Raw genomic sequence first — 19,202 nt, forward strand, 5'->3', positions numbered from 1 at the left:
AAAATCCACTCAGAAGAACAGCATAGGACCTGCTTGTAGAGGTGAGGCCAGGTAACTGTTCATTGTCTAACTGCTCGTACAAAAACATGGTTAGCTACACCATAAGTTAGTCTATTTCGAGCCCAAGGCTCTGTGAAATGCAGTTAATTAAACTAACACAGATAACTTAAAAATCATCTAACATTGCCAGAATCTTTCCCCTTCTGCTGTTCTCAAGACACCGACAAAGAGCACTCGAACTACACTATCACTCACCCACTATTAGATCAGTCTCCCATGATAGAGCCTGCCTTGGGCTCGCCAGGAAAGGGTGCACGCAAACTGAAAACAAACTTGGCATGTGAAATGAGAAATTGTGGCGAGAGTCTAGGGAGCTTCAGTTGGATTTGGTTTCATCAGTCCTATGCACCAGGCTGATCCCTGGATCTCTCAGGAGATACTGAGGCAGGGACCGTGGGGGATCTGAGTGGCTCAGAAGCAGCAGGGAAGAGGGTCTCAGACCCAGCCACACGAGGATCATCAGCTGCAGCAGTAATTGCAGAAGTTTTCTCCATTCCAGCTCTACCAGAGTCCTGACAGCGCTTGCTGCAGAAAATCTGACTCTCTTTATCTAGAGCTGTGTTCTAAAAACAAACAAAAAACCCAAGGTAACATATGAAAATAGCAGTTAAATAAAAAACCTTCCTTAACTTAAGGGTTAAAACAATCTACAAGACATGAAGTGCATGCATTAGAGCCAGAAAAAAAGGAGAAATAACGTTAGAAATCTTATATGTAATTAATTGCAGCTTTTTGTGGTGCTGACTTGGGAAAACATAAGGAAAACTTATCTTCCAGACATGTGTTTGCCATGATGAGTTTAAAATTTTGTCTCTCAAGTCTGATGTGGAAAAAAATTGACATGAGTAACCACAGGAACTCTTCATACTAGCTATTAGTAACATTTACGTACCTGTGTTTTTGCAGACACAAGGACTCATATGATACTTATTGAAAATTTAATAATACATTTCCTGTAACAAACCACATGGTAAAGAAGTTTGTGAAGATGACAGATGAAAGCCTAACAATTTTTTCCCCCTTAAAGGTCTACTTTTCTGCTTATTGTTGAGAGTAAGTAAATGGCCTCTCATGATGCTGACAGTGACAAAAGGGCATAATTTCTGAATACTGTACTTAAAAAAAGTTTACCGGAGAAGACAGTAGCAGGTTAGAATGAAAACTGAGAACTGTAATAGGTGGATTATCTGGAGTATGTGGTGTCTGCTGAAGCTGACAACTTTCATATCCTCTAAAGGATACTGCAAGTTATATTAAACCACCGTGTAATGTTTACTTGCTAGTGGAATGTCTAAAGTGACCTAGAGGGAAATGTAGTAGTTCTTGTGTCAGAAACATATGTCAAAATTGCTTTCTAAGACTTGGAGGGACAGCGTAATTTATCTTGTTTCACAGTTTGAAGGCCGATACTGATCGTTATAAATCCAGCGCCTCTTAACTATTTATTTTGTGGAAGATCTTTAAGAACCAGTGTTAATACTGATTTAAGTTAATACAAATTAAGGTTTGTAGCTTTTCCAGTTATGAGGAATGATGCAAGATACACTTGCGCTGGTCATGTACAGCTTGGGCTTTCTACAGTAATCCACAAATGTGGACACCTGAACTGAGGAGCAGAGCAAAAATACATGTTCCATCTCTGTGGCACCCCATGCATATGTATGTGTAAGCATTTTGTGGTTTATATTTATGTTCACATTTATGTGGAATTTCATATTTTGAGCTGGGATTTGCTAATTGTGAAGCCAGGTCAACTCCTCTGCCTTTTCTTTAGCAATTTCCTTTTTTGATTGACTGCTCAGGAAGACTTGCTTTATCAATGTGCAAATTTCTCCACATTTTTAGTGGCATTTGTACCATACACAGAAATATGTGGGTTTAGATACTGAAATAATTTTCTGATACAAGTTAAATTTATCACGTACATTTTTCAGATGTGGTTTACTGCACGACGTCATCAAGGACAGCTGAAATAAGGTACTTAGCTTCTTTTTTCCAAACTGATCACAGAGCTTGGTAGTGAAACTTAACTTCATTATGGAGTACACAAATTCAAATTCTGCTTTTTCCTGCCTCAGCAAAGACAGCTGGATTTGTATCTCTGATTTTCTCAGAGGGCTTCTAGAATTTGCAGGTATATGGGTGGTGGATTGCTCTGTAATCAGTCTCACTCAGACTCTCCTGCTGAAACTACTCCAACTTTGTATAATTATGTGGTTGTGTGCTTGGGGCAGGGGAAGCAGCAAGGAGCCTCATCATACACCTCCTACCCAGAAAGCCTTCCTGCCAGGCTTTTTCAGACCAAAGTACTGAGTATAAAAGTTCCCAAAAGGAAAGAATAAGTAAGTATTTTGGATTTAGGGTGGGTTTTGTGGGGTTTTGTTTCTTTCTTTCTTTTTAAATTGAGTTAGATGCAACGAGGTACAAGGAGAAAATTAGTACACAACTGAATTCTCTGCTACTAACAATCAACTCTTGCAAATGTAGCATGCAAAGAAATGACAAGCTAAGCTGTATCTAGGCTTCTGAGATTAGCTATGATGTGAAATAGTTTTATCATTATTAAAGTAGCTGCTATGCTGGCAGGGTTGCATTTCCTCTCTCGTTTGCTGGAAAAAGGGTTGTGAATAAACAAGTTTCTGCTATTTCAGTGGCAGGATAAGTTATTTAAAAAGGGAAAGGAAATGCTTTCAGTTCATGCTGATGGTTGATTTTCTCCTGTGCTGTCCTCACAGTGCATACCTGTGTAATGAAATTCAGTTTGGTTTTTGGGTTTTGAGGGCTTTAGAGGTTTTTGGTTTGTTTGGGGTTTTTTTTAAGATTGAAGAAGAGGCTTAATTTTACTGTTGCTAAGTAAGAATGACTTTTTACGAATTTAGGACTGACTACCTTCTGACTAGCTCTGTGATACTGTAAAGGCTGAAATTACAATTAAAATTTTTATTTCAAATGGAAACTGCTTATTTTAGTGGGTTTGGTTTTTTGGTTGTTTTTTTTTTTTTTTTTTTTCCCATAATTGCTTTTGGATATTCCAAGATACATATATGGACAAAATTATTCCCAGGAGAATAGGCCAGGACATGTCTGAGGAAGCAAAAAAATAGCTAGTTACATCAGTGTTTCCTTATAATATTTCAAATATGCAACACTTAATACAGAAAACTTCTTTATAGTGTTTGAAAGATTTTTCCTTTACTGTTTTTGTGTGGCTGTAAACCTCTTTCCACTTCAGACTGGCTGAGTTATTTCTCCTTTCTTCTCGTTCAAAATGGAGAACATGTATTTTTTGTGCAGCAGAACAAAGCATTGCAGTTAGTACGTACCATTGCCTTGGACCTACTCAGAGGAAAGCAATGCAGGCGTTGGGAAAGGAGGAAAAAGGAAGGAAGCAAGGGACAGAAACTAGACTTACTTTAAGCAGAACACAATTGCAACAAATTTAGATTTACAGAACATTTTGAAATTGACAAAAAAAAAAAAAATCAGTAATGAATCAACAGCAACATGCTTTTACGGGCAGAAAGAGTCTCCTGTGCAAGAACACTGAAGTACGTATGTGCAGTTTTACTTATCTGCCACATGATGGTATTATCTGCATTGACCAAATGACAATATTTGAATGAAGTGATGCTAAAAGGGATTCCATTTAATATGCAGATGGACTAATATAGCAATGCACTGCAATACATGAGAATTACAATACTGTGCTTGTCGGAATCTGAATGTTTTTAAGCAATGAGTGCTAGTACAAGAACTTCTTAAGACAAAGAAAAAATTTCAATGCTCTAGATAAACTGGGGCAAGAATAACAAATTGGGGGGTTAACTTCATTAGATTACAATGTGTTGAACAAGAAGTTACTTTTCAGCAATAACTGGGAACTGCATCCAGAAATAAATAATTATGCTTTTACATCCTTCCATTCCTTTAAGAAGGAAATAAGGTAGGAAAAGGGAAAATGCAAAGTTTAAATGAGGTGTACCTTCCTGGCTTAAGGAATGTCAGTAGCTAACAGACTCGGAAAAAAATCCACACCAATAAGAAGCCAGAAGCTACACTGTCAGAGATCTGAGACAGGCTTAAGTGGCATGCAAGTTGGAGAGGGGCTGAGAGTTAGAATTAAAATTGCTCTTATTTACATATAGTGCATTTTATACCAGTTTTCAGCTTCAGGCTTATCCATAGTCTCAACAGTATAAAGAATGAAGCTCTGAAGTCCCTCTCAAACTGTCAAGTCAAACTGTCAAATGAAATGTAGACAATAGCATGAACCTGAAATCCACATTCTGACTTCTCTAATTTTCATTTTACCACTTTTCCTACATTTAATATTTTGCCTATTTAATTCATATAAATGTATTTGCAAAATCATATATATATCAAATCAGAAACATAATTCTAATTTACCTACTTTCAGATGATTAGGACAATTCTTTGTTAACATTAGTGGGCTGGACTTTGAGAGTAACTAACGCTAATGGAGATGGCTGACGGTGGAATTCACCGTTATGTTCCTACCATAGGCGGTTTTAGTTTTCCTGTAGTAACTGAAGTGTGTGCAGTGTCCGTCCTTGCATTAGACAAGAATGGACCACAGTAAGAACAGAATGGCAGTTCAACCTCTAACACAGTTGCATATTCTCTGCAAAAGTGCAGGGTCAGTTACGAGTTCTGAGTACTGATCACAGTAAACTCCATTTCTTCTACCATGATTCATACATTTGCCTTCTGGAATTACTGTTCATCTAAAGTTCATCAGGGCTCCTTCACATGCTTTGAACAAAGTTCCTCATTAGGAAACAGAAAGTGCATAGCAGGGGTTAGACTGGGACAAAATGAATGTGATAAACATTCAATACTACAAAGAAATTTTTTGAAATGGAGTCTGGTTTCCCAGCAAGCATAGTGTTGAACAACAGTAGGCTTAAGACCAAGCGATACTTGGTTGGGCAAAGAAGCCTACTTAACTAACTAGGTGGTCAGCATGATAAAAGATTAGAGTTTTTATAATGAAAGATTTCAAATCATTAATTAGCTTTGTTTTAACATACAACTACTTAGTGTTTACATGTTTCTGTTTGAAAGCTTGTTTTTGTAGCTTAGCTAGCACATTGATAGACTTGGTCGCTTTCAAGCGATGATGAGACAATCCACACTACACATAAATAAAGACTAGAATTAAAGACTGTTCTAGCTTTGCTGTTCTTGCACCACACATGCTCATAGAGCACTGTTAGAAAAATATGCAAAGTATAATATCAATATATAAAAATGTTAATTTCTCTTACCATGATGACAGAAACCCCAGCAGATGTGTTATTTTGCTTGGGTAGGGTATTATTAAAGTGCTGCTTCAGTTTACCTGTTACTTCAGCTTGCATATTATTCTCCTGGGAAGCATCATCCTGTATAAGAATAAAGAAAATATTCAAGTCAGGGAAAAAAAAGAAGTATGTTTGAATGTAACTGAATATTATCCTCAAGTACTTCCTGCTTTTAAATGCAAAGTAAGCATTCAGACAGGCAGCTGAAAAGCAAATACCCTCTGCTGTGTGAGATAGATATAGTTTGAAAGTATTAAGCCAAATTACAGAAGAAAAAAGCAGAGCAATCACTGTTTCATGTATGAACTTCTGCTTCTTAAATTGCATGAGATGCTGTATACTTTCAGTCCATTGATTTGTCCCACATAAGCTGCAAGTTTAATTCAAGCAAATTAAAAAAATATGCTTGAAATTATGTTAAAAAGCATATTTGTCATTTGGCTTTCTTTTAAATCTTAAATGTGCCATCATGTCCTAACTTTGGAAACATTATACAGTACCTCAAATATGTTTGAGAGGAACTGTATGCATAGGCACATTACAGTTGTCTCCTCCTGTTTGAGGGAACTCCACAGATCATATTCAGTCCCTCTTTTAAAATGTGTGTGGAACTAAACATTGACTATGTACATGTAAACCTAGTATTTATTAATAATGAACTGATTTTAAATCAATAAGCAATGCACTTTGGTGTTCCCCATTGTTGCTGCCCAAACAGGTGAAAGACCAAGCAGCCACCAGCTTAGTGCCTACGTTAAATTAGGTATTTTATTTGCTAATTTTAATTAACTTATGAAGTTTGAAGTGCTATGCGAAACAGGACATGGTACTTTAAGTAGCATTGCAGCAAGTAAGATGCCAAACATACACAACAGTGTTTTCACATACACATTTTTGAGATGACTGTTTTCTAGGTTGAATGTGAATAACAAAAAAGATGTTCAAGTCGCACATCTGCCTGCCATGTTAGGTTAAGCAGGGCTAGAGCAAACCCCAGCACCTACTAACTGCTGTCAGCAAGTCATACCCTCACTCTCCTCTTCCAGAATACAGAAGTTAGCAATGCTGCTGTTAAGAGCTGAAGCTCTTGCTGTTCAATCTTACGTGGAAATGAGACCAACAGTTCAATAAAGGGAAATGGGCATAGTAGAAGTGTATTTCTGCTTTGAAAACTACACCTTAATGGTTAGATTTAGAGATATAATATCAAAAACAAATGGAATTTACTCACTGACACCCAGGGATGGCTTAGGATCTGTGCTGCTGTGTACCGAGCTTCAGCATTGACATGTAACATCAGGCTAATTAACTCCTTTATTAAAAAAGAGAAAAATATGAGAGTGGGGAACAATATTCCAATTGAAAATATTGTTGCACAAAGTTCTTCTCAGTGCAATTTTCTTGCTACCTGGGTGAAAAACAAAATACCACCAGCTTACACTGATTCAGTGCAACTTCAGTGGCGTAAAAAAAATTTGCCCTTTAGGTTTAAAAGTATGTGGAGCAGCATATTTCATATCAACTTCCTTATTATATCCATGTGTCTCCAAGTCTTTTGAAACCAGATGAAAAGGAAATGTTAAAAAAGTAAGCCATAATGTTTCAGTTTGTTCTCTGTATATTCATGCAGGTGACCAGAATGAAAACAAACCTGGGATGGATGAAATCTTCTATGGGCATGCACAGTAGTAACAGTATCTAAAGAGCACGTATCAGAGGCAAGAAACTGCATCAGAAATTCAAGAAACTGCTGAAACTAGTTGAAAAAACTATGTTCTCTTCTGTGTTGCTCCAGAAGAATAAAAGACATTTAACTCATTTCAGCAACTAAGGATCACCTGGTGTAGGAAAAAGCAGATAAGATGATAGAAAGAGAAGAAAATGCTTAATTCTACTAATGATACGGTTAATCCCAAAAGATTTGGTATTGTAGCTTTCATCATATTTTAGAGGCATTAGAGGAGATGTCTTCAGCTTTATAAAATACTTCCATGGGCCTTCTGTTAACAATGTCTACAGATATGATAAAGCTTAAGAGGTCATTGATACAAAGCAATTAGTAAAATAAAAAAAGAAAACAAACAAAAAAAAAACCCCAAAATCACGCAAAATACCCAACCAACCAAACATATAAAAAACCCCCAAGACAACAAACCAACCCAAACTGACTCACTTCAATCGTTTATTCATTCAAGTTTACTCTTACACAACTAACTAGTTTACTGGTGTAATTCTTGGTTCTGCAAACCTATTAAGACAATTATGTCCCCCTCCCAAATGATCAACTTCGTGTCCTTTGAGCCAAATTCCCCCTCAAAAAAACCTTTTAAAGCCTCCAAATTTTCAGTCTTCATATTCTTACCAAGAGTTTTGCAAGGAGAGATAGTTCATTACTTCTGTTTTGGGAAATGGCATCTTCAAGCAGATAAAAGGATATCTAACTCAGAGGTTTCCCAATTAGCTATGTTATTTAGCCTGAGTAAGTCTAAGTGAAAGGTCACCTTTGGTACCAAAATTGAAGGCCCTGGTTGTTCAGAATGCATGTCTGGAAGAGTGTGAGATGACTGGAGGTTGGGAAATGTTGGCAAATGGATTTTTCCCAAAGCCATTGGGAAATGCAAAAGAAATGCAAGTTCTCATTGGCTGGATAACAAATAATCTCCACATGCTAATTAGAGTCCTCTGATATCGTTCAGAGTACGTTACTGAATTAGCTTGAAAAGTGGGCCTTAAATGCCACACCCCTGCCTATGGCCACACCACCCTGAAAACACCTACAGAGCCCTGTTCAACACTATCCAGGCACCTTCAAAAGAAAAAAAGATGTCTCTGGATCTGAGGGCAAAGCAACGGACGACGCAGCTACTCCAACTCCAAGCACAGCAACTACACCAGCCCCAGTGACAAGTACAGCAGCTACTCAAACCCTGACAACAACAGATAACGCAGCTGCTGGTGCTACTCAGCCGCCACGTACAGCAGCTGCACCAACCCTGACAACAGATACTGCAGCCACTCCAATCCTAGTGGCAGACACTGCAGCCACTCCAACCACAGTGATAATCACTGCAGCTAAACCAAAGGACCAATTTGTGCCAGTATCATTTGCCCCTGTAAGCAAGGGGAAAAGCAAACAAGAGGCACAAAGAGCAACCCATACAGTGAAAAAAGATGAAGAACCAATGCACTTACTGTAACTTTATCTTACACACAACCATTTTCAACATAAATAGCAATAACACAAGAACTATTAGCAATGGCAAATTGAGCTGGCTGCACCCCTTGAAAGTTTCTAATGACTGGTTCAAGTAAAACAGGAACAAATACGTCAATTACATTCACTCCACATAGCAATAATTTTAAGAGTGATAGGGAAAAAATCAGAGACACTTATTTTACAGCTGAAGCACTGAACCTGTTATAATAGTCTATCATTAAGTAAACTGAATAGCATGTGATGTCCACTGAATGCAGTCAGCATTCTGCTACACGTACTCAGACAATAACATGATGGCCTGCAAAATCTGAGCTTTCATTAAGCACAGTTAAGCTAACTAACTGAAAAGGCACAGCACCTGGAAGACTGGGTAAGAGTCTGTTTTGAATCTTCCACTGGGCCTTTCCAGCTGTGCACAGTCTTTTCCGTGGCTTGTCGGAAACACTATTTCAGGTAGAAAAGATATCAATAAATACCTTTGCTGAATCAGTGATGTTATCCCAGTAGGGAGAAGGAAATTCCAGCTTCCCAACAAGTATCTGATCAAAGAGGTCTTCCTGAAGATTGTTTTCACTGTAGAACAGCAGTAATGAAAAAGACCATGAGAAGTCAATTTGTCATGTGAATTTATAACTTGATTTGGGGAAGGAACAGAAATGGTGTTATATCAACTACTGCAAATGCGTAATTTGCAAGCTTATATAATGGCAACATTTCTGAGGTGTTTGCCATAGTTACACACTCAGAAGTGATGAGAACAAAAAAACTAATATATTGAGGTGTAAAATACATATTGACATGAAAGGACTTCCACTGGAATAGAGACTGCATAGCTAACATAGAAAGGTGATTAAAAAATAAGTCACTTGCCAGCCTAGTTCTAAAGGATCTGCTGCAGAAAGCACATAATAGGGGGGAGAGGGGTAGTGAAATGAGCCTTTTTCATTAAACTGTTGCAACAGGAGAATTTTCAAAAATTCAAAGGGAAGATACGGAAAGGACAGGATACCCTTAATTTACTGAATATTGGCAGGCTACTGATACTGAAAGGGTAAGTACTTTTGTTTCAAAAACATGGTATCATAAATATTCAGAGATCAATGGCAGCATTTTTTGTTGGTTTTTTTAACTTAACTTGTTTGTTGGCCCTAGCCACTGTGAACATCTACCCAACCTATTTCTGTAATGAACAACTGACCTCTCAAATTGGTTTTGCAATAAATATTTATTAACCTTAGTTAAGACCTGATTCTAATAGCACAATGTGGACACTCTTCATGCTCACCCCCCTTCTCCACCCCCCCTCTATTCAAAGCAGTTGCCATTTGTTTATATAAAATACCTTTCAAAACATGTTTTCAGTTTTAAACATGAACTAATCACATGCAAAAAATAAATACCTAACCTAAATGCCTTTTTTCTTCTTTTTTTTTCTTTTTTTCTCCGTTGGCATTTGTTTTTATGTTATTATTTGCAAAATATTCAGGCTGGTGATTTTTAGTTAAAAGCTAAGTATTTTGCTGTCAAAGTGGACAAAATAACTTCTGTGTTAAGAGGTGAATTCTCTATTAAAATGTGCTAATTCCTTCTCATTCCCTGGAAAAATAATTGCTGAGGCACAAAGCACATCCATGTTATTTTTAGTAGAACTCACACATACTGTGACATTGAATAACAAGAATCCCGTTTTCAAATTCCATCGCTCATATGACACTTATCAGAAGCTTAACAAGGTTAAAAATGCTGCATAAATAAATTCTTCCCCTCACCTCAGTTTACCATTGAACCTTCACCCTCAACGCCACAAACCAGTAAGCTGCTATGCCCAAACAGAAACACCAGAGGGCAAAGTATACACGTTAATTGAACTGGAATACACCGCGGGCAAAAAGATGAACTATTCCCTCACACGACGATATCCCTGCACACAGCAATAAACCAGTTGCTCCCTTAGAAAGATAGCAAATAAAATTGGTCCCAAAACGTGACAAGAGTGACAAGGGAAAACAATTTAAAAACAAAAACAAACAAAAAAAAAGGAACAAAAGGGCAAAGAAAACGTGTCAATCTAATCCATGTTCTTCCCCAGGATACCTTATTCAGGGAGGTAGGTAAGATTTGCTCAGAAAGAATTTGGTTCTTTACTATTTTTTCCCTTGGACATACAGGGACACTCACCTGCGAAAAGGTGGAAATCCACATAACAGTATGTATGTGATCACACCTGCAGCCCAAATATCCACCTTTAAGCCATATCTGAGAAAACAAGACTGTGTTACTTGTGTTAATTTTAAAAAAAGACATTCCAATAAAAAACCTGATTATATTTACATGAATATATATTTAGAATCTGCTCTAAGTTACTTGCTGATGATGTAGAAATGTATTTTGTACCTAAGCATCATTTTACTTAGTCTCCCTCAGAGTCTTAGAAAACCATAACATCATTTTTCTTTTTTCTTTTCTTTTCTTTTCCCCCCATAAGCCTCAAGGCTCTCCAGGGTCTTCTGAATATGCTCAGATTCAATTCAGTATGAAGGTTTCGCAATCCAGAATCACTAACGATAAAAGACATGGACATGCTTTCTTAGTCCCCACAGTGGAGTAACTATCTGTAAGGTTATCATGTGTTGCTAAGCAACAAGAAATATACCAATTCTCCACTCTCTTGAGCGAGTAACGCAGGAAAAAAGAACTGCACTTTTCTTTTAAAGCACAGAAATTAAAACACTAGAGGTCAAAAAGGGGTCTTTTTCCCTATTCCTTTCTATCCAGGAGATTCAGTTTGTCAAAATCTAAAACATGCAGATGAAGTGCCCTTTGAACTCACTGCAGCTGTGAAATATGTTTTGATATGACAAGTGCACTGAACAGTGCTTGAAACAATACAACAAACCTCCCTCCATTAGGAAGACCAAATTCAGAATGGTCACAGGTATGGCAAGAGCCAGTTAGCATGGAATTGAGGTCTAATGGGTCTAAAAGGAAAGATGGCTTGTGAAATTCTACAATTTCACAATATTATTTTGTATTTATGCAACCACCTATTAAATGCAGAAAAATGGGGTGGTTTAATTAAACCACCAGTTATCAAATAGCGTGTGTCACCCAAACAAGGTTACTTTAGATGTGCTCTGAGAACAGGTTTAGACTAGGTGACCTCTAGAGTCTCTTCCCATATGAATTTTTCTGTTTCGAGCATGAACAATGTGTTTTGTTTGGTTTTCCCCAACCATCTGCCATGGCTGGTACAATGGGCTTTGAATGGTGAGGTGAGGCAGGGAACACAAATGAATAAAACTCCACAGCTCTGGTCCTAGGAAGATGACAAGGAGATAAAGATGAATCCTAGGAGCAGAATGAGTGAGGAAACTGGCCTTTTCAAAGAACTGAATGATGCCTGTTTTGTCATAAGTGCTTTGGTTCAAAACAGTGAAGGACCAGCCTGTCAGAGCGTTCTAATTCTTACAACAGTTAGGAGCTACTTGCCAAAAATAACTGGTTAAAAGACCTATGTCTCAGTCAGTCATCCTCACCCTGTCTCTGCAATTATTTCTGGAGCCACATAGGTGGGTGTACCACAGACAGTAAATAATGGTCCTTCAACCACAGTTGCCAGTCCAAAGTCTCCTAGCTTCAAAGACTTGGTTCCATCTGGATATTCACATACCTAGAACCAGCAAAATAAAAACAGAATGAGGAGAAGAACATCTTAATTTTTTTTAAATCCCTTAATTTGTTTGGAAAATAATAATCCGGACAAAGAGGTAACTTCCACTGTGCTGTAGGGAAAGAAGAGAAAAATGGTATGACCACTGATTGCCACAGTGAAGCTGGAGCTAGTGTTCATGGGAGCTGTCTGCCAGCTATGTAGGTCAGACCATGATACAGCCTTAAACAACTAGAGGGGGGGAAAAAACCCCAGTCCTAGAATGCTGAGAAGTTTTAAATACATTAAGAAAAATATAAAACTATACCTCCATTTAATTGCAACCTAGAGTTTAAAATGGGATTAGCAGCTACAATCAGATTTGTTTAACCTCTGAGACTAATTTAGTGTAAATTTAGTCTGCATACTGAATATTTCATAGGCAAATGTCTTCCCTAAGCTTAGTCTAGGCAAGTTCAGTATGGGAGTGAGAAAGCTGACTGAGAAGTGTTTAGGTTTCTGTGCAGATCCAAATGTTTCATTACAGCAAAGATGATAACATCCCTAAGAAACTAATCTCAGTTTTGTTCTTAAAGTAAAACATTTATGTTAATATGATTTCAATGGGATCTAGTTTTCTAGAATGTAGGACTACAGAATTTCCAGAGTGGCTGAATTAATTTGATTTATTCAAACTAAATACTGTAAGGCAGCAACACCTTCCTTTATTCTCCTGTGTAATTCATATAATTAATGGAAACACTTGTTCTCCCTCATATAACATCTTCGTATCTGCTATTACTCTTATTTTTTGTATTTTTAAATGCATGACTAGTAAAGAGAATGTAATTCAGACAGCTGGGTGACCCTGCGCAAACTAACTACTAACTGAGTAGTAGTAGAACTAAATACTTGCAATTATAGGTAGCAATTGATGGGAATTATTTGCATTTACATTCAATGCCAGTATGTTATCTTAGCATTCTGCCACTGTCCTCTTTAGGCTTTCTAGGCAGAAAGGACATTTGTGCCTATTTATAAGTGATTTAGTCAGTAATGAGAGCTTAAAATTTCTTTGGACTATGTTTGAAGATGCACTGATAGTGTGACTTCCACCTTCATTGTCTTTCTTTTAAGTGCCACGTTGCTGTGACTACATTTTTAGACGAAGCACACACTCTCCCCTTTCCTTTTGCTAAACAATTAATCTATTTGAGGGCTTATTTAAATGGCTAAACACTATCAGTGGAATTAGTTGGGAAAGAACTGACTATTTATTGGAAAATATTTTCAGGTTCTGATGCTGTCTTCGTAATAGTTCAAAATCTGGTCTGGGATAAGCCACGACTCCTACTCTAGTTGCAACCTCATTAAACAGGATTGACAAACACCACAGAAGGCTTTAAGAAATGCTTACTGTGTGTTGGTGAAAGCCACCAGCGTTCCTGATGACAGTGGCTCAAGCAGGGAAGATTATGGCCCTGTTCATTGTACAACACATAGTATCTAATACTCGGTATCTAATACATAAATATAACCTCTGTGAATAAGCAATACAGCATGCTGTTCCCATTCTGTGAACTGTAGTCTAAGCAGTTCCCAAAGCAGACTTGATGGTAATTCTTGTCAACACAATTATTTTATGTCTCTGCTGGAAACAAAAGTAGTCAGTACCCTAGGACAAAACAAATGTATGGATAGAGTTAATTCCTGGTTAGAATACTGGTAAATCATCAGAAAGATGTTCCTACTATGACAGTGAAAGAGGAAAAAAAAATTTACTCCAGATGCTAACCATATGATAGTTCAAAGAAATGGCACTCAGCCCACCTTTTCTCCCACTTGCAAGCTATAATAAATAATTCATCGATATAGCTTTAAAATTAATTGTTTTATGAGACAACACTCCTGCTTATCCAAATGGCAACCAATTAAAATGTAAATAAAGATAGGTATAAGAATAGGTCTGAGCACAGCTCACTTACGTTATGGTGACTGCTATCTTGTGGCAGAAGAATTGTTTCATACATGCTTACTCTAAATTAATATTCCTGCTGTTCTCTGCTCAGCTCCTTGATATTTATATACAAGCATTTGCATTACTGAGAACAAAGCAAGAGAAAATCTTTGAAAATAAATGGGACATACCAGGAGATTTTCTGGCTTGATGTCTCTGTGCACAATGTTGAGACCATGAAGGTATTTGAGTGCACTGGCTAGATTGTAGACCATTGCACTCCCATCTCGCTCTGTGTATTTTGTAGAAGAAGTGATAGCATCAAATAGATCTCCTCCCTAAAGAAATGGAAAGATAATAGATCACTGCATGAAAAATAATAAAGATGATGATTTCATATAAAAACTGCATAAAATCTCCCTTTACAAAAGGCATCTCAAGTAGCTGTTAAACAGCAAAAAAATTATTTTGCTGAAATATGACCTTGTCACCAAAGTACTAGACTGCAACTTGGGCATTCTACATTATTCTCAACTGTACTCCAGGCTCCTGGTGTCTAAGTTTTGGCAAATCACAGCTCTTCTCTGTCTTGATTTTATTCTGTTGATCTTCCTATCTTTGACCACTCATTTATTTATATTACCTACAGGTACAGGCATATAGTTTCCCTTTTCTCCATCTTATTAATACTTTTATGTAGCAAAACAACAGCCCTGATTTTGAGTAAAGCTTAAAGTAATATAAACTATCCCAATAACAAAAAAACTAACATAACAAACATGCAGCAATTATAATTAACTGCAAATTGGAATTTCTGTAGATATTGAATATTCTATAGATACTTCTGTAGATGTATGCCACATCCCTGGAAGTGTTCAAGGCCAGGTTGGACAGAGCTTTGAGCAACATGATCTAGTGGAAGGTGTCCCTGCCCGTGGCAGGGGGGTTGGAACTAGATGATCCTTAAGGTCCCTTTTAACCCAAAGCAGTCTGTGATTCTATGATATATGCAGAAATATCAAATAAATATAGCTGAAGAGGACAAACAACATCAGCATGATCTTTTCCAAGCTGAATGATGGTTATGATTCTACAATATACCTAAGTGCAGAATCTATAGGTGATTTATAAATGTGCCAGCTGTGCAGTCTCTGATTATGGATGCCCTATTCCTCTTGGAATACATAACAACATGTAAGGGAGTTCGTGATGCAGCATTCCCAGCCATTGCAACAAATTTTATGTGGGTGTCTCTATGATGGTTACCGTGGATACATCTGTAGGGGTGGTCTGTCTGAGCTGTGGGTGGCATTCCAAGCATTTCAATACATGTGGAAGAGAAGCAGCAATTCAGGAAAGAGGGGCCAAGATGGTGGTGTATTAAAATATATATATATAAAAAACCCCATTGCCTTAAAACCAAAAAATCCTCTACTATATAAAAATAACATCTAGAAAGAGAGAGAAATGGGCAGACTACAGAAATTAACGAATTCAACAATTGCAGACTTTATTTAGAGGTTTCTCAGGCTGGTAACCATTCTAGAGAGGGACTTCTGAATGTAAAAATGTTTTAGACAAATAAAAAGTGATGATGATGATGTATATTATTTGTATCTGACATGCCAATCAAACTGATGTATTCTTGCTAGGTACAGAAAACAGATGAGAGTACATGACTAAAATTTATTGCAACTTGTGTGTTTGGTTCACAAGGTGACAGCAAAATGAAGATTTTGTTTTCTCTGTAGATGTATGAAAGCAGCATCTATTTTCTGGTGAACTGGAAAAAAGGTGAGTGAATGTTTGATACAGCCTGAAACCTCACCTGAAAACAAGTGAGGTTTTTTGAGTTTTAATTTTGCTGGACCATAATCACTTGTGTTTAAACTATTCTACTAAGATAAATCTATTAAAGAGATTTTTTTTTTTCTTTAAAGCAAATAATTAAATAAAGATACTAGTTAAATAAATGCAGATGTTCTGTCAGTAAATGCTTATCGCTATTACCCCCTGCATATTGTAAACATGATATAAAAACCACTATCCACTTCTCACATAGCAAAATACCTCAAATCTGTGTAAGTAATTCAAAGTGCAACTGAAGAGACATAAATTCCATTAATATAACTGATTGACAAGAGTATTTGCATGATTAAAAATGCAAGTTGCCACTGAAATCTTAGCTGATTATGTTTCCCAAGATCTTAATGTTCCTAGATACTTCTCAGATTCCACACCACACAGAGAATTAGCAAGAAAAATTCTCCTTAGACTTACCTTGACCAGCTCCATCACCAGATAGAGTTCTGTTGGGGTGTCCATTTCCTCTATAAGCATAATGATATTTGGATGCTTCACTCGACGCAGAATAGACACTTCGTTTTCAATCAGGTGTTCCTGTTCAGAAAAGAGGACAGACATTTATCTAAATAGACATGAAATTGCCAATTCACTTTTCTTTTGATCAGCTGACTACTGATCACTTGAACAGTGAGCACCCTTTTTGCTGTTTAATTTATATAGCAGACAGTTATTGTCAGATGCTGGATTTTAACTTGTATTTTAGCTCAACGGTATTTCATCATTGAACAGATTTAATTTACCATATTTCACATACATACCCCAGAAGAACATGACAGCAATTCAGAAAGTGCAAATTATATTCTTATGTGAGTATTATGAGGTGAAATAAAGTTCAGAATCCCCTCTCTCCTAAGCTGGATCATTGTAACCTGACATCCCCCATCAACAATTAACATGTTCTTGAGCCTCTCCAGCCTTCGCCTCTCATTTAGTGTAGGTTACTCATGACAGACTACCTACGATTTGTTTTCAAGGACTTTATTTTTTAAAAGAAGTTGTGGATTATATACAGAAAAAACGTAACTGCTTTGGTTACAGATTTCAGTTCATTTTATATGCATGTTCAGATTTACAATCTGCAAAATATCTAATGGCTCAGTTAAGTCATTGTGGCTCCAACAGATTAATAGCACACACTTGAGTTTAATTTCCCCTTTGCTATACTTCTGAGGAAGCTATGGGTTTCAAGAACAAATTAGTTTCAGAATATTTTGTTTTCTAGAACATCTTAGCTTGGTTAACACTGAAGAGTGAAGAAAAGCACGTACTCCTGTCATGTGAAGAACAGTTTGCATTTTCCTTTATATTGGAAAACATATTGTACAATATGTATGTATTGGAATACAGATACTGTATTTAGGTTCACTGCAAAATAAGTAGCAATGCTTGCATAAAACACAAGTTTCCTTACACTTCGTCAGATAACAAATCATGGTACTGGACTTGGCACTTACTCATGTTTAATGCACTGATTAGTAGCATGCACTTCATGCATTTGTGAGCAGAGCACTAGAAGCAGATATGATCAACTGTGCATAGGCAGTGACTGAAGATCTTATGCTACTTCTATTTCCAGATCTATAGATGCATTGTGTTTTTGTCAAAGCTTTATTGTGGCTATGTAACTCAGAAACCACATGCCATGTGTGCATCTCATTTTGTGAGAGTATGGTGCGGCATATAGGGGTTAAACAGTCACACCTTTGAAATTCAGTTTGAAAGAGCATCAGCTGTCATTTTGAACAAATACATGTCTGCTCCAAGCAAAGTGCTCTGGAGAAAAAAAAAACAAAACAAACAAACATGAAGCAATTTTGTTAAACACAGTGCTGAATCTCATGAACAGACAGAAGTGAACAGCCACAGCATACTAAGCTTTATGGATGGAAGCCTGTAAATTCAAAACTAGCATTAAGAGTCCACGCAACACCCAGAATCTTATTACAGTTTTATTTACCTAAAGAACAGAAAACATATTAAATTTATTACGACTAAGGCACAACAGCTTTACCTGTGCTTTCTTGGTTCCACTGGACTAAATTGTTAATTGTTTTCAATAAAGCTCAGGAATAAGTAATGTTTGTTTAAAATAAACTATTTTTTTTTAATGGCACCAAAATGTTTCTGACCTACTGTTTCAATACCTGTCCTCAAAATACTAACATCTAGTTAGTTATTTTCAACCACCTCACTGTTTTTGCTGTATTTTGTCAAGTAAAAAAAAAAATAAGTAATTCTCAAACTTTTTATAACATCCTCCTGGATAGTGCAATATAGATTTCAGTATATATTAATACGATTTATTTACAGAGAATTTATTGTATAATTAACATTTAAGCCACTTGTGGAAAATACATTAGTCAACTGGATTCAACTTTTAGAACATCAAAGATAAACTGCTAAAGAGCAGAGAGCAACATACAAATCATGCATATATGGGCCAGATGGGTATTTTTAAGACAGGGCTTATGTTGGCACATGAAACAGAGTGAGGGAGGAATAAGCTGTAGCAAAGTCGAATTATTTTCTTTGTTGGAACTCTTCCAGGACAGTTCTGCCGCCTACCAGGCAGGTATCAACATCTTCTTAACAATGAGTCTTGTGCTTACACATACACATAGATCTGTATGTAGCTATAGACATAGGTCCTTTCAAAATAGGCAAGTATGTATCCATGGGGTTGATATTTTTTATTTGCTTGTTTTAAAGCAACGAGAACTATAAATAGAAAAATCTGTCTCAACTCTTATATAAAATGGACTATCTCTGGGCCATCCCAATTTATGATACCTAAGCAGCTGACTCAGACAAGTCATAAAACACATTTAAAGTTGGAGGCTGAACAAATCACCCAGAAGTTTTCTTTTGCAGTGAAACCCACTGCGTCGCCCTTCCCACAGCCAAAGGACAATATTTTAATCTCAAACCAGTAATTCTAGCACTTTTTCTTGTGGTTATACATTTTTAAGATTCCCTTCTAAATATCCCCTCAAATAAACCTAGAGAATATGAGACAAAGTGATGGGGAAACAGGAACACTAATCTCCTAGCACCTAATACACAATTTAAAATCTGCATAGATAAAACATCTGTTTGAGAACCTGTACTTAAAGCAAGTCATCACAGCAG

At 36.9% G+C, this 19,202-nt stretch overlaps 1 protein-coding gene across 1 annotated transcript in view; it reads right to left on the bottom strand.

Moving 5' to 3' along the window:
• Nucleotides 1-401: 401 nt before the first annotated feature.
• The window catches only part of DCLK2 (doublecortin like kinase 2), a gene marked incomplete at both ends in the record, with an annotated part of 85,179 nt that continues 66,378 nt past the window's right edge, over nucleotides 402-19,202 (bottom strand). The window contains 8 exons of the mRNA XM_080614441.1: nucleotides 402-623; nucleotides 5,349-5,465; nucleotides 6,616-6,696; nucleotides 9,078-9,174; nucleotides 10,780-10,857; nucleotides 12,138-12,271; nucleotides 14,399-14,545; nucleotides 16,488-16,607. Of these exons, the coding sequence (XP_080470567.1) occupies nucleotides 402-623; nucleotides 5,349-5,465; nucleotides 6,616-6,696; nucleotides 9,078-9,174; nucleotides 10,780-10,857; nucleotides 12,138-12,271; nucleotides 14,399-14,545; nucleotides 16,488-16,607 (996 nt within the window). The remainder of the gene's footprint in view (nucleotides 624-5,348; nucleotides 5,466-6,615; nucleotides 6,697-9,077; nucleotides 9,175-10,779; nucleotides 10,858-12,137; nucleotides 12,272-14,398; nucleotides 14,546-16,487; nucleotides 16,608-19,202) is intronic.

The sequence above is a fragment of the Psittacula echo genome, assembly GCF_963264785.1.
Source record: "Psittacula echo genome assembly, chromosome: 1".
Classification (NCBI taxonomy): domain Eukaryota; kingdom Metazoa; phylum Chordata; class Aves; order Psittaciformes; family Psittacidae; genus Psittacula; species Psittacula echo.